The sequence below is a fragment of the Chrysochloris asiatica genome, unplaced genomic scaffold (assembly GCF_000296735.1).
Source record: "Chrysochloris asiatica unplaced genomic scaffold, ChrAsi1.0 scaffold00025, whole genome shotgun sequence".
NCBI classification, from domain to species: domain Eukaryota; kingdom Metazoa; phylum Chordata; class Mammalia; order Afrosoricida; family Chrysochloridae; genus Chrysochloris; species Chrysochloris asiatica.
The window spans coordinates 21,605,151-21,617,505 of NW_006408543.1; the positions used below are offsets into that span (position 1 = coordinate 21,605,151).

The 12,355-nt window shown below is 44.2% G+C and overlaps 1 protein-coding gene across 1 annotated transcript in view; it reads left to right on the top strand.

The window, feature by feature from the left end:
- Window positions 1-7,781, top strand: part of PTPN21 (protein tyrosine phosphatase, non-receptor type 21) — a 116,192-nt gene extending 108,411 nt beyond the window's left edge. Inside the window, exons 13-18 of the mRNA XM_006839588.1 lie at window positions 331-471; window positions 1,305-1,526; window positions 5,483-5,611; window positions 5,734-5,968; window positions 6,384-6,544; window positions 7,653-7,781. Of these exons, the coding sequence (XP_006839651.1) occupies window positions 331-471; window positions 1,305-1,526; window positions 5,483-5,611; window positions 5,734-5,968; window positions 6,384-6,544; window positions 7,653-7,781 (1,017 nt within the window). The remainder of the gene's footprint in view (window positions 1-330; window positions 472-1,304; window positions 1,527-5,482; window positions 5,612-5,733; window positions 5,969-6,383; window positions 6,545-7,652) is intronic.
- Window positions 7,782-12,355: the final 4,574 nt, after the last annotated feature.

Consider the following 12,355-nt stretch of genomic DNA (forward strand, 5'->3'; position numbering starts at 1 on the left):
CTGATTTTCTGTGTCATGTGTTGAAATCGACCAGTTCTGTGAAGGAATGCTGTCAGCTGGGAGTCCCACCTCTCATTACAACAGAACCTTGTAACCAATGGCATTTCAGAACCTGCTATCGGCAAGACTTATCAGGGCTTTGGCCTTGCAAGGAATGCTGTGTCTTCATGTTTGCTGGGCTGGTGTGTGAAGGCGTGTTATCTCTTGTATGCTCGTGGGCAAGCAGGACACTCCCTCTGCTTGTTCCAGCCTTCAGCCCGGTGAAGTTTCCTTTCAGAGGGGCTGTATGAGTGTGCATACTGCATATGTACATGGTAATATTTTTTACAGGGAATGAAAAAGAGCCGAGGAGTCGATACCAAAAAGTTTGGTCCTCTGAAATTGGCTGCTCTAAATGGACTCTCTCTGTCTCGATTACCTTTACCTGATGAAGGAAGGGATGTGGCTCCCAGAGCAACGGATGATGAGAGGGTATGTATGAAAGCATCCTGTGAGACAATCAGGACTTACTGCGAAAATGCCCTTGTGGGGCTCTAAGGGGTTTCCTGATAGATCACTAGTCATTCATGGGTGCTAAGGAGAAGCTTTGGAATCTGGACTTTAAAATTGGGATAAACTTATAGCTAGCAGCTGTAGTAGATTGTTTGAGGCTAGAATGTTGATTAATTTATGAGTGTTGTTCTTCACCTTCATCCAATCATTCGTGATGGTCTTAAATTTTGATGGTTTTAAAGTTTGAAGAATTTTACAAATGCATCTGAGTATCCATAGGAAAGAAAACAAACTGTTTACATGACATTGAAAATCTCCCCTAAGAGGAACTGGTTACTCCACTTCTGAGAGTTCTTTTGAGACTGAGATATCCTTTCTACGAGGTTTTCTTATGTTACAATCAAGCATCAGTTATGCTGAACAAAAATGAATTTGCTTATAGCTGGATCCTAGAGCTGGTTTCTAATAATCAGTACTGTTCTCAGGTTTTTTATTAAAAATTGAAGCATTCTTAGAGATTGGAATTGAAGACCCGACACTAAAATTGCTGTTCTCTTTCTCGGGGTCACAAGATGGTGGATTTGGAGAAAAGGAATTCAGCAAACTGCTCTAGGCTTTAACAGAATTTGGAATTATGTTTCTCATTAGTCAGATTATTTCTTTTGTTCTTGTAACTCTCACTGATAATGACTTGTGAAAATGTTGACTTTTGTTTTTGGTGTCGCGCAGAATTTTCAACCTTAGACTGATGCTAGACTTGAATCAGAAAACAGGATTTCAGATGTACTTTATGCCACATGTTGATCTTTCAGTGTAAACTTCTGGAGCAGCGGTTAGAACAGGGAATGGTGTTCACAGAATATGAAAGGATTGTGAAGAAACGGCTAGTTGACGGGGAGTGTTCCACAGCACGGCTCCCTGAAAACGCAGAAAGAAATCGATTCCAGGATGTCCTTCCATACGATGATGCCAGAGTGGAGCTGGTCCCGACGAAAGAGAACAATACTGGCTACATCAATGCATCCCATATTAAGGTGAGAGGGATGTTTGGAGTCACTAATGGCACATGCAGTTTGAGCTAAGTCCCAGCAATGGTAAGAATTATATATTCCTGTCTGCTTCTAAAAACACCCCCATTTTGAACCATTGTGACCAACTCAGCATTTAAACTGGGAAATGCACGCACCGGAGCTGGGTAGGCAGTGCGCCTCAGTCGGGACTGGACACAGGTGTCACTTATTTGCCTGGGTTTAGAACATTGTCTTTCTAAGTCTGGAGAGCTCTGTTTGGACTCTTCAATTCTCTCCTGAGCCGCTGCCTTTCTAGGTCTTCCTCACCAAGAACCTACATACATTTTCACATAGCAGTAAGCGTCTGGGTGTTTGGCGGTGTTCACAAAAGCTGTTAATGTTCGAAGGTACCATCTGCTCTTTTTGCGTACTCACTGAACATCGTTTTGTTTTCAGAAGAAGCACTTCCTTCCTAGAAACTGTGAAAAGCCAGGTAATTGAGGTAAAGTTACCGACATGCAGGTGGGAAAAGCGATGATTCACAGCAAGTGCTTAGTTGCAGGAAGCCAGGTGCCCTCTCCTTGCCATCAGTCTTCCTCTGTTCATGGGAGCCCTGGTGGTGCCATGGGGTAAGCATTCCACAGCTAACTGCAAGGTCAGTGGTTCAAGCCCACCAGCCACTCTCAGGGAGACCGATCAGGCTGTCTGCTCCCCTAAAGATTTACAGTCTCAGAGATTCAGTGGAGCAGTTCTCCTGTGTCCTGTAGAGTCTCTATGGGTCACCAGGGAGTGAAGACATTGGCTCTTACTGGCTAGAAGACGTGAAGCAGAACTTTTCTTCTCGTTTGTGAGTGAGTGAATTTGAGTATCTGTGGTCAGATGATTGTCTGCTTGATCTCATTTTCTTGATATTGAAAGTCATATTTTGATATCGTTGTTGTTAAGTGCTATCAAGTCTGTTCCAACTCATAGTGACCCTGTGTAGGGTGTCCAAGGAGTGGTGGGTGAGCTTAAACCGCCAACCTAGTAGTTCAAACCGACTTTGCAGTCCAATGTATTAACCCACAACGCCATACATAAGCGAACGATATTTTGCCACTTGGACCTTGTCAGTCCACCTATGAATATCATTGTTCCTTGATGGTCTTTGGGAATCTAGACTTGGGTTGACATCTGATGGGTACTTGAAACACAGTTCCTGTAGTCAAGAAATAATGGAGCCAAGTGTGCACCCAGATATCCGACGGTACAAACCCAGACTGTCCTCGAGGATGTGGAATCTTAGGAAGGGGGATCCTGACTCAGAATGCCAGAGCTGAGATGTAAATAGAAAGGTATTTTTTTTTTTGCCCCACCTAGGAATTGGATATTTAATGTAGATTTTGTTGTTGTTTTTGTGAGGTGCCGTTGAGTTGGTACCAACTCATAGCAATCCTATTCACAAGAGAAAGAAATACTGTGGCCAGTCTCACAATTATTGCTACACCAGAGCCCATTGCTGCTGCCACTGTGCCAATCCATCTCATTGGAGGTCTTCCTCTTCTTCTCCAACCCTCCACTTTACCAAACACGATATCCTTCTCCAGTGATGGGTCCCTTCTGACAATATGTCTGAAGTATGAGAGAAAAACTTTGGCCATCCTGGCTTCCAGGGAGCACTCTGGCTGTATTTCTTCCAACACAGATCTGTTTGTTTTTTTGTCAGTCCATGGTACTTTTCAACTAATAATTGAAGCATGGATGTATGAAGTTGGAATCTAGGCAAATTGGAAGTTGTCAAAAATGAAATGGGACACATGAAGATCAACATCCTAGGTATCAGTGTGAGCTGAGACAGACTGGTATTGGCCATTGTGAATCTGACAGTCACATGGTTTACTACAGGAACAACCAGTTGAAGAGGAATGGCATTACATTAATCAAGAACATACTAAGATTGGTCATGAAGTACAACGCTGTCTGTGATAGGACTATATCCATACACCTACAAGGAAGCCCAGTTAATACCACTATTATTCAAGTTTACACACCAACCACTCAAGCCAGTGAGGATGAAATTAAAGAATTCAACTTCTTCAGTGTGAAATTCATCAAACATATAATCAAGATGTTTGATCAGTTTGATTATTACTGGTGATGTTGTTGTTAAGTGCTGTCGAGTCGGTTCCGACCCATAGTGACCCTGTACAGGGTTTCCGAGGCTGTAAATCTTTATGGGAGCAGAACGCCTCATCTTTCTCCCACGGAGCCACTGGTAGTTTCAAACTGTTGGCCTTAAGGTTCACAGCCCGATTCGTAACCACTACGCTACCAGAGGTGATATACGATCAAAAATTGATCATTACTGGTGATTGGAATGAGAAAGTTGGAAACAAAGAGGTAGGATCAGTCTTTGGAAAACATAGCCTGGGTAACAGAAATGATGCTGGAGAGCAAATGATAGAATTTTTTAGGACCAACAACTTACTCATTGCAAATACCTTTTTTAACCAACATAAAAGGTGACATCGCCAGATGGACCTCACCAGATAAAATACACAATAATCAACTTGACTACATCTGTGGGAAGAGAAAGTGGAAAAGCTCTATATCATCAGTCAAAACAAGGCCAGGGGCTGGCTGTGAAACAAACCATCGACTACTCATATGCAAGTTCAGGTTGAAGCTGAAGAAAATGAAAACGAGTCCACACGAGCCAAAATATGACCTTGAGCATCTCACACCTGAATTTAGAGACCATCATAAGAACAGATTTGATGCATTAGACACTAGTGACTGAAGACCAGAAAAGTTGTGGGATGACACACAAAGTCACTGAAAATACAGGAAAGAAAGAAAAGGCCAAAATGGATGTCAGAAGAGACTCTGATGCTTGCTCTCCAGCATAGAGATGCTAAAGCAAATGGAAGAAATGAAGTCAGAGCTGATCAGAAAATTTCAAAGGGCAGCTCGAGTAGACCTAGTCACGTATTATAATGACATGTGCAAAGACTTAGAGTTAACATACCAAAAGGGAAGATCATGCTCAGCGTTTCTCAAGCTGAAAGAACTGAAGGAAAAATTCAAGCCATAACTTGCAATATTGAAGGATTGGTGTGGCGCTATAGGATGAGCACTGGACTGCAAGGTTGGTTTGCACCATAAGGTTGGCTGTTCAGACTCACCAGTCACTCCTCAGAAACCCTGTATAGGATTGCTATGAGTTGAAAGCAACTTGATGATACTTAAAAATAACAACAGTAATGGGCAAAATTTCAAATGATGAAGAAAGCATCAATAGAAGATGGCATCACTCTACGGAAAAGAAATGTTGATGTTCAGCCAGTTTAAGGGGTAGCATATGATCAAGAACCACTAGTACTGAAGGTATTGGTAAAGAGCAAGCCTCCAGGAATTGATGGAATAAAAAGTGCTGTCTTTCAACAAACTGATGAATCGTTGGAGGCACTGACTCATCCATGCCAGGAAATTTGGGAGACATGGTCAGCCAATGGAAGACATCCATATTTGTGCCCATTCTAAAGACAGCCGCCATAACAGAATATGAAAATCCTTGATCAATATCATTAATAACACATGCGAATAAAATTTTACAGAAGATGACTGAAAAAGAGTCGCAATAGTTGCATCCACAGGAAACTGCCAGGTTCAGAAGAGGACGTGGAATGAGGGACATCATTACTGCCGTCAGATGGGTTTTGGCTGAAAGCAGAGAATTCCAGAAAGATGTTGACTTGTTTTTTATTGACTGATGGCAGGGTTGCTGTGAGGTGGAGTCTACTGGATAGCAACAACAGTGAATTCACAGGCTGCTTCTGTGACCCTGGGCTTCACCGTTCTGATTCAGGTCATAGTTGGTTAACAGTCACCCAGTAGCAGCCTTGAAAACCACATAGAGCAGTTCTAATCCCATAGGACGCATGGGTATGACAGCCACAGCAGTAACATATATGAATCCATTGTCCCCTTTCTCATTGCAGGTCTCTGTCAGTGGAACGGAGTGGGACTATATCGCCACTCAGGGACCATTACAGAACACGTGTCAGGACTTCTGGCAAATGGTGTGGGAACAAGGCATTGCCATCATCGCCATGGTGACGGCCGAGGAGGTGAGTGCCGACTCTCAGCATGGCTGTTGCTCGTGGAGAACCCCGACCCTTGGAGGAGAAGGGGAGCAGGCTGGTGTCTCTAGGTTTCTGACACACGCTCTCTGTGTCCTTGTCCTTTCAAGGAGGGTGGAAGAGAGAAGAGCTGCAGGTATTGGCCGCGACTTGGTTCCAGGCACAACACCGTCACCTATGGCAGGTTCAAGATCACCACCCGGTTCCGCACAGACTCTGGCTGTTATGCCACCACAGGCTTGAAGATGAAGCACCTCCTCACGGGGCAGGAGAGGACAGTGTGGCACCTCCAGTACACAGACTGGCCCGAGCATGGCTGTCCCGAGGACCTCAAGGGATTTCTGTGTAAGTTCCCTGGACAGTCTCTAGAAGCTGCTCAGTCACTGGCAGAGATGGGGGCTGATGTTTCTGGAGTCATTTCCTTTACATTGTCTTGTATGAGCTGAGCTATGGGCTTATCATAAGATAAAGACTGCATGTGCTTTTGGGGAGACCAGAGGCTTTTTTACAAGTAGAATTTTGTCACAAGTGAAGCGACAGAGTAGCTCAGTTGCTCTGGGCCATGCTCTACCTGAGCAGATGGGAGCCACTTGGTCAGTGATGGGCCCGAGATCACAGTGTCAGCTGGTGCCTGGGGTGAAAGTGGCTCCCTGAGCTCTTCATCATCGGGGTCTTCTCAATCCATGGAGACCATGTATAGATCGAGTTGTTGTTTCATGGGCCTTCATCCTGTGTTTCTGTGTTGTACTGGTTTTTACAGCATACCTGGAAGAGATCCAGTCGGTTCGACGCCATACAAACAGTACCAGTGACCCGCAAAGCCCCAACCCTCCCCTGCTGGTCCACTGCAGCGCCGGGGTCGGCAGGACTGGAGTTGTGATTCTGTCCGAGATTATGATTGCATGTCTGGAGCACAATGAGGTGGGGGCAGGAACAGGGTGGGAAAGAGCTGAGGAGGGGATTATTGTTGTTGTTGAGTGCTGTCGAGTCCGTTCTGACCCATAGTGGCCATACCACACCTGTGTAAGGTTTCTGAGGAGCAGCTGGTGAGCTTGAACTGCCGACCTTGCAATTCAAACAGCTTTGCATTCTAGCGCATTAACCCACAGTGCCACACCGGGGCTCCGAGGAGGAGGAGGAGGAGGGAATAGAATGGCCAAATAGTTCTTATGAGCGAGTTTCTTTGGCCTGGGAGGCCTCAGGTGTTTTTCCTTGTCCCCTGATGAAAGGCTCTGTCTTCTTGGAGAGTCTCAGTATGGTGCAGTGGGTTACACGCCACACTGCAATATCTGCTGCGTGGGGAAACGATGAGGCTGTCTTCTCTCATAAAGATTTACAGTCTCGGGCCCTCTTTAGGGACCATTCTGCTGTATCATTTAGGGTTTCTATGGGTCAGTGAGATTTATTGGCACATTAAAGACCCTGGAAAGTTGTACAGGGATTGTTGTTGTTAGGTGCACATCGGGCCCTCGTAGTGCAAATGGTTAAGCACTCGGCTGCTAACCAAAAGACTGGTGGTTTGGACCCACCCAGTGGCCCTGCCAAGCTGCTCCCATGAAGTATACAGCCCAGGAAACTATGGGGCAGTTCTACTGTGTCGCACGGGGTCACTGAACACAGTCAAGAAAGCTAGTTGGCTGTTGTACCTGGTGTTTTTCAAGTTTGATTTCCAAACCCTGCTTTCCTAGAACACCTTGTCACACTTCGAGGACAATAGTGCAGGTCACAGCCCCGTGTGGGTATGTTGGGCTCGACCCTGGTAGCACCCACTCCACTATTTTTGGTGGATCTTGGTACTCAGGGACATAATAGCGGATGTCCAACAAGACAAAGTCTCGCATGCGCTATGTACCCAAGAGATGTGAGGAAGTAACTCACTCCCAGGGAGAGACTGCTTGAGGCGAGAAGCTGTCAGGGCTCGTGGGCATAGAAGATAGAAGGTAGGTACCGGCTTTTGTTAGGGCCCCAGCTCCCCGCTGCCTTCCCTCCTGGGGGAAGTGCAGCCTTCAGTGCCCTTCTCACCCTCTAGGTGCTGGACATCCCACGAGTGCTGGACATGCTGAGGCAGCAGAGGATGATGATGGTTCAGACCCTCTGCCAGTACACGTTTGTCTACAGAGTTCTCATTCAGTTCCTGAAGAGCTCAAGGCTCATATGAGCTCCCACCACTTGTGACTGGGACCCGATCACGTGAAGCGTTTACAGCTTTAAAAAAAAAGAGAGAGAGAGAGCTAGAAGTGCTTGCCCAAGGCCTCCTTTCTCCTTTCTCCTTGATTCTCATGGCTAATGGGGCATAGGCCGCAGGGGGCAGGGGCGTCTGAACTTGGGAAAGGTGATGATGAAGAGGCCTGTGGGGGGAGGGCCCTGCCTTTCAAGGCTCTGTCGCAGTCTCGCAGTACTTGCACACATCTGGGAGGTTGTGTTTTCTAGAAAATTCTTTCTTCTTAGGCTACGCTGGGCAATTCTGGCAATCATTCAGGCATATAGATTTCTAAAACTAGTTTTTGATAATGGAGTTTTATTTTCTGACTAAAGGATTGAGGGGTTTTCTTAGCAAGAAGCAGCATTCTGTAATGACAACCCACAGCTATTGGGGTGGTTCCTTTTTAACTTTGTATTTAAAACCATGTTATTATCTTTTGTTACTTTTAAACAACCTTCGGTACTGAGGGTGTAGTTATCACACCCCAAACTATAGCAGAGAGTCTAAAGGTATTATTTTGAAGCACAGAAAACATTTTTATATTCAGAAAACTTTTTATCTTAAAAATTCTCTATATTTGTACCTTCTGTATTTTCCAATCAAGAGCTCAGCTCATGAAGATACTGGAATGAGTCAGTTAATTGCAAGGAAGTGGGAATGAAGGGACATTATTTAATATATGAGAGTCACTATTTTTTCAGTATTATTCATACATGAGTTTTATTGGTTAAAAATGAAGTAAAAACCAGTTGCGAATGGTGGTTTTAAGCACTTTTTTTGGTTTGAAGCAACAAATCTGAGCTTTTATCTATGTGTTGATATATAGATGAGCCGTGTCAGTAGCCACAGTGGCTGTGGGTTCACAAGCATGTGGAAGGAATGAGGATTCCGTGTGGAGGACGATGAGGCTGAGAGCAAGTGTAGAGGGAGGGAGGGAGGGAGCCGGAGCCTTCTGGCGTTGTACAGTGTTAGTTAGACTGCCATGCTGGACCCAGAGTGGGTGCCTGGGAGCTTGGGGGCTGAGCCTCCAGGGCCCCCCCAGGAAATCCAGGGCCTGTCACTCTTGGGGGCTGGCTCTTGGAAGTCTTTGACTTACACCTCTGTGCATTTGTCACAAATCAAGTCAGGTTTATATTTGCATTAAAAGCCTTGCTGTTGCTGTTAAGTGCTGTTGAGTCCATTCCGACTCTTAGTGACTCTGTCTAGGGTTTCCGAGGAACAGCTGGTGGGTTTGAACTGCTGACCTTGTGGTTCAAACTGACCTTGCGATCCGGTACATTATTCTACAGCTCCACACCAAACCTTGTTGTTGTTGTTGTTAAGTGCCATAGAGTCGATTCCGACCCATAGCCACTCTGTATAGGGTTTCCGAGGCGCAGCACCAAACCTTGAAGAGGCTTTATTTCCTTTTGGTTGAAAGAAGGGAATCCCTTGTAATCGTATGATTTTTTTTCTCCAAACCTGAACTTGTTGGGCCATCAGAGACTGCTGTGGTATTCAAGAGGCACTTAAATACTAGCTCCTTAATCCCCTAGCTTCACCCAGGCCAGTTTTAGCTCTTTAGTTCCCTACCCCCACGCCCACCCAGAGCACACCCACCCCATTCAGGTACATCCCCATGGGGCAGAGTCTCCTCTAGCCAGGCTGAAATGACCTGTCACAGTTGGGGTGGAGAGGAGGTGAGGAGTAGCCCTCTCCCTTTTTTGTTTTCCTTTCTAAGGCTGCTTCCCCACAATGTAGAAGCTTAGCGATTTCCCTACATGACAACGTTCTAGGGATGCTCCTAAAACAGCTTCAGACACTGTTGGGGTGCTGAGTGTTGGTTGATGATGAGAGAGCATTTCCTGCTCTGTGTATGTCAGTCCAGTTCTGAGTTACCCAGAGGCCACTTCCCAGGGAAGTTCAGAGGATGTTAATGAAAATGAAGATTAAATGTGGCCACTTGTTTCACTAGGAATACAATATTAATTTTCTGTTTACACTTTTTAAATGTCCTGTTCAACGAAAAATAGACCTGATTTGATGATATTCAGTATGAGTTCCTCAGAAGAATGGGAGAAGAGTTTTTATGGTAATATTACCTCCATGTTGTCTAAAAGGTGATTGTTTTTCCTCTTGAAAAAAAAAAAAAAAAGTGTTTTGCTTTAGGTTTAAACATTTTGAAGAACCACATTGGCAAGAACGTATTGTAAAATGAAAAGTCTAATTAAAGAGTAATATATGGTGTATTTGTGTTCTCTTATTGTAATAATTTGATGTTAAGTAAATTACTGAAGGGGGCAAAATGACAGTTTAGATTTGTTGTCCTTAAAATGCTGCATGTTGGACAGAGCTCCTAAGAGCCAGGTACATTTCTGCTTTTGTCCCTTCTGAACTGTAAACTTGTCATTCCAGGTAGGAGAAGAACATGAGCATCTTCTGGGTAAAGAATAATCGTCGTGACTAGACTTTGAAATCATGCAGTTTTCAAGGGCACGGGTAATAGAACATTGAGGTGTGGTAGGCACATTGGATCTGAGCTGTATGCCAAGCTTGCCCACTGCTTCATTTGCAATTTTATATAAAAATCTCCAAAATGTACATTTTCACATAAATGGGTTCTAAATGGTATTTTCCATGGTTCAGGTTTGATCACTCTGGCACCATCATTTTCTGACTTAGTTGGGACTGTCGATAACTGATTCTAGTTGATAGTTTTGAGCAGGGAAAATGCTCCTTTAGTTACACCTAGAGGTCTTGGAATGTTCATCACAATCATTACAAAATAATTTTCTTCTGGAACATCTACTGTGGGCTTCACAGTAGATGTGAAAAGTCTGTGGGCAGAATTAAAACAAGGTGGACCTCACAAGCTTCTGGAAAGAGCCAGGTCTGCCCAGAAGCCCCCTGAAGAAATCCTGTGATGCAGAAGTGTTTGTGTGTGTGTACATGTGTGTGTGTGTAAGCTGGGCCCGGCCGCTCTCTCACCATCACGAGAAGATAGTTGTTTCAAATGGGCGGGCAGGCTAATTGAGGCACAAGTAAGCAAATTGGAGGTCAGCTGCATCTTATCAAGAGCAAGTTTCTTCTCTGAGTTTTGCATATGAACAATTGAAACATGACCTTTTCTTTTTTTTGGTAACTTAAAAAATCAAACTTTTTAGGAATCTTTAGATTTAAATTGAGGGGAATTTGTTTCTCACTGAGGAGATTTCATGTGCAACAAACTAAAAACATCCCTTCTCAGTTTAAAACTTATTTTTAAAAAACCACTTAAATTGGAGGAGACTTTTGGGAGCTGAGGGGTGGGCATTTTATAAATGGGAAAATGGGTACACTTGTAATTAGGGACGGACATTTTATAAATGGAGTCTTGGTGTGGTGCTATAGGGTAAGCACTGGACTGCTAACTGCAAGTTGGTGGTTCAAATTCATGAGCTGCTTTTTGGAAACCCTATGTAATATCGCTATGAGCTGGAACGGACTCTGGCAACATTTTATAAGTGGAGGAATGGGTACCTTTGTAATTTAGACATGGACATTTTATAAATGGGGTAATGGTTCCATTTGTAATTCGGAATGGATTTCTCAAGTTTTTCCAAATTCCTGTACATAAGGCTCCATTTAATATCCTGGGGTGGTGCTGTGGGCTAATCTGTTAGACTGCAAAGTCGTTTGAACTGCAAGGTCAGTGGTTCAAGCTTACCAGTTGCTCCTTGGAAAACCTATATAGTGCCGCTATGGGTTGGAATCGACTCCACAACACTTAACAACAACAACAACCATTACTTGTAGAGAAATGTGATTTCAGGACATACAGTTTGCATGTGTTGGGGGCAGGTGGTAGAGAGGATATTAGAAAAACATTGGAAGGGGTTCTTGGATTGTTAAAGTGGTATAATTTTAGGTACTGGCAGCCCTGGGTTATGCATGTCTTGGGGGTAGGGGATAGAGAGGATTTTAGAAAACATTTGAAAGGGTCCTTGGATTGGAAAAATGGCTTAATTTTAGGTACAGGCAGTCCTGGGATACACATGTCTGCTTTACCAACTTGTACTTGACCTGTAATCTTACGTGAATTGGCCTCACTCTGAAATGAATGAACCAAGCGCTACTCAGGAAATTCATCACCATCACCTTCACTTGCCGCAAAAGTGCTTGGAAATCATTGAGAAAGTATCAAGCCTTTTCTTGCCCTGAAGTAAGGCTAACTAAGAACCCTACATGCCTATCCTGACTTCATACAAACTGGGTGTAAAGACTTAGATTGTATATGGAACTCAGGGACTTTCTGTACCTAAGATTGTAATGACAGGCAGTTCGCAAGTACGAATTGTTTCTTTTTTTGAATGTTTCATTGTGAATTTTGTGGTAGTTTACATGGGAGAACATTAGCTTTACATTCATTCTATCGTATATCCTTTCATTGCTATGGTTACAATCCCCTCCATGCATCATCAACCAACCAAAGTGTATAACCTACAAGCTTGCCCCCCTGTCATCAGCACACAGCCCCTCTCCCTCTCTGTGTCTAAAGTCCCCAGCTGCTC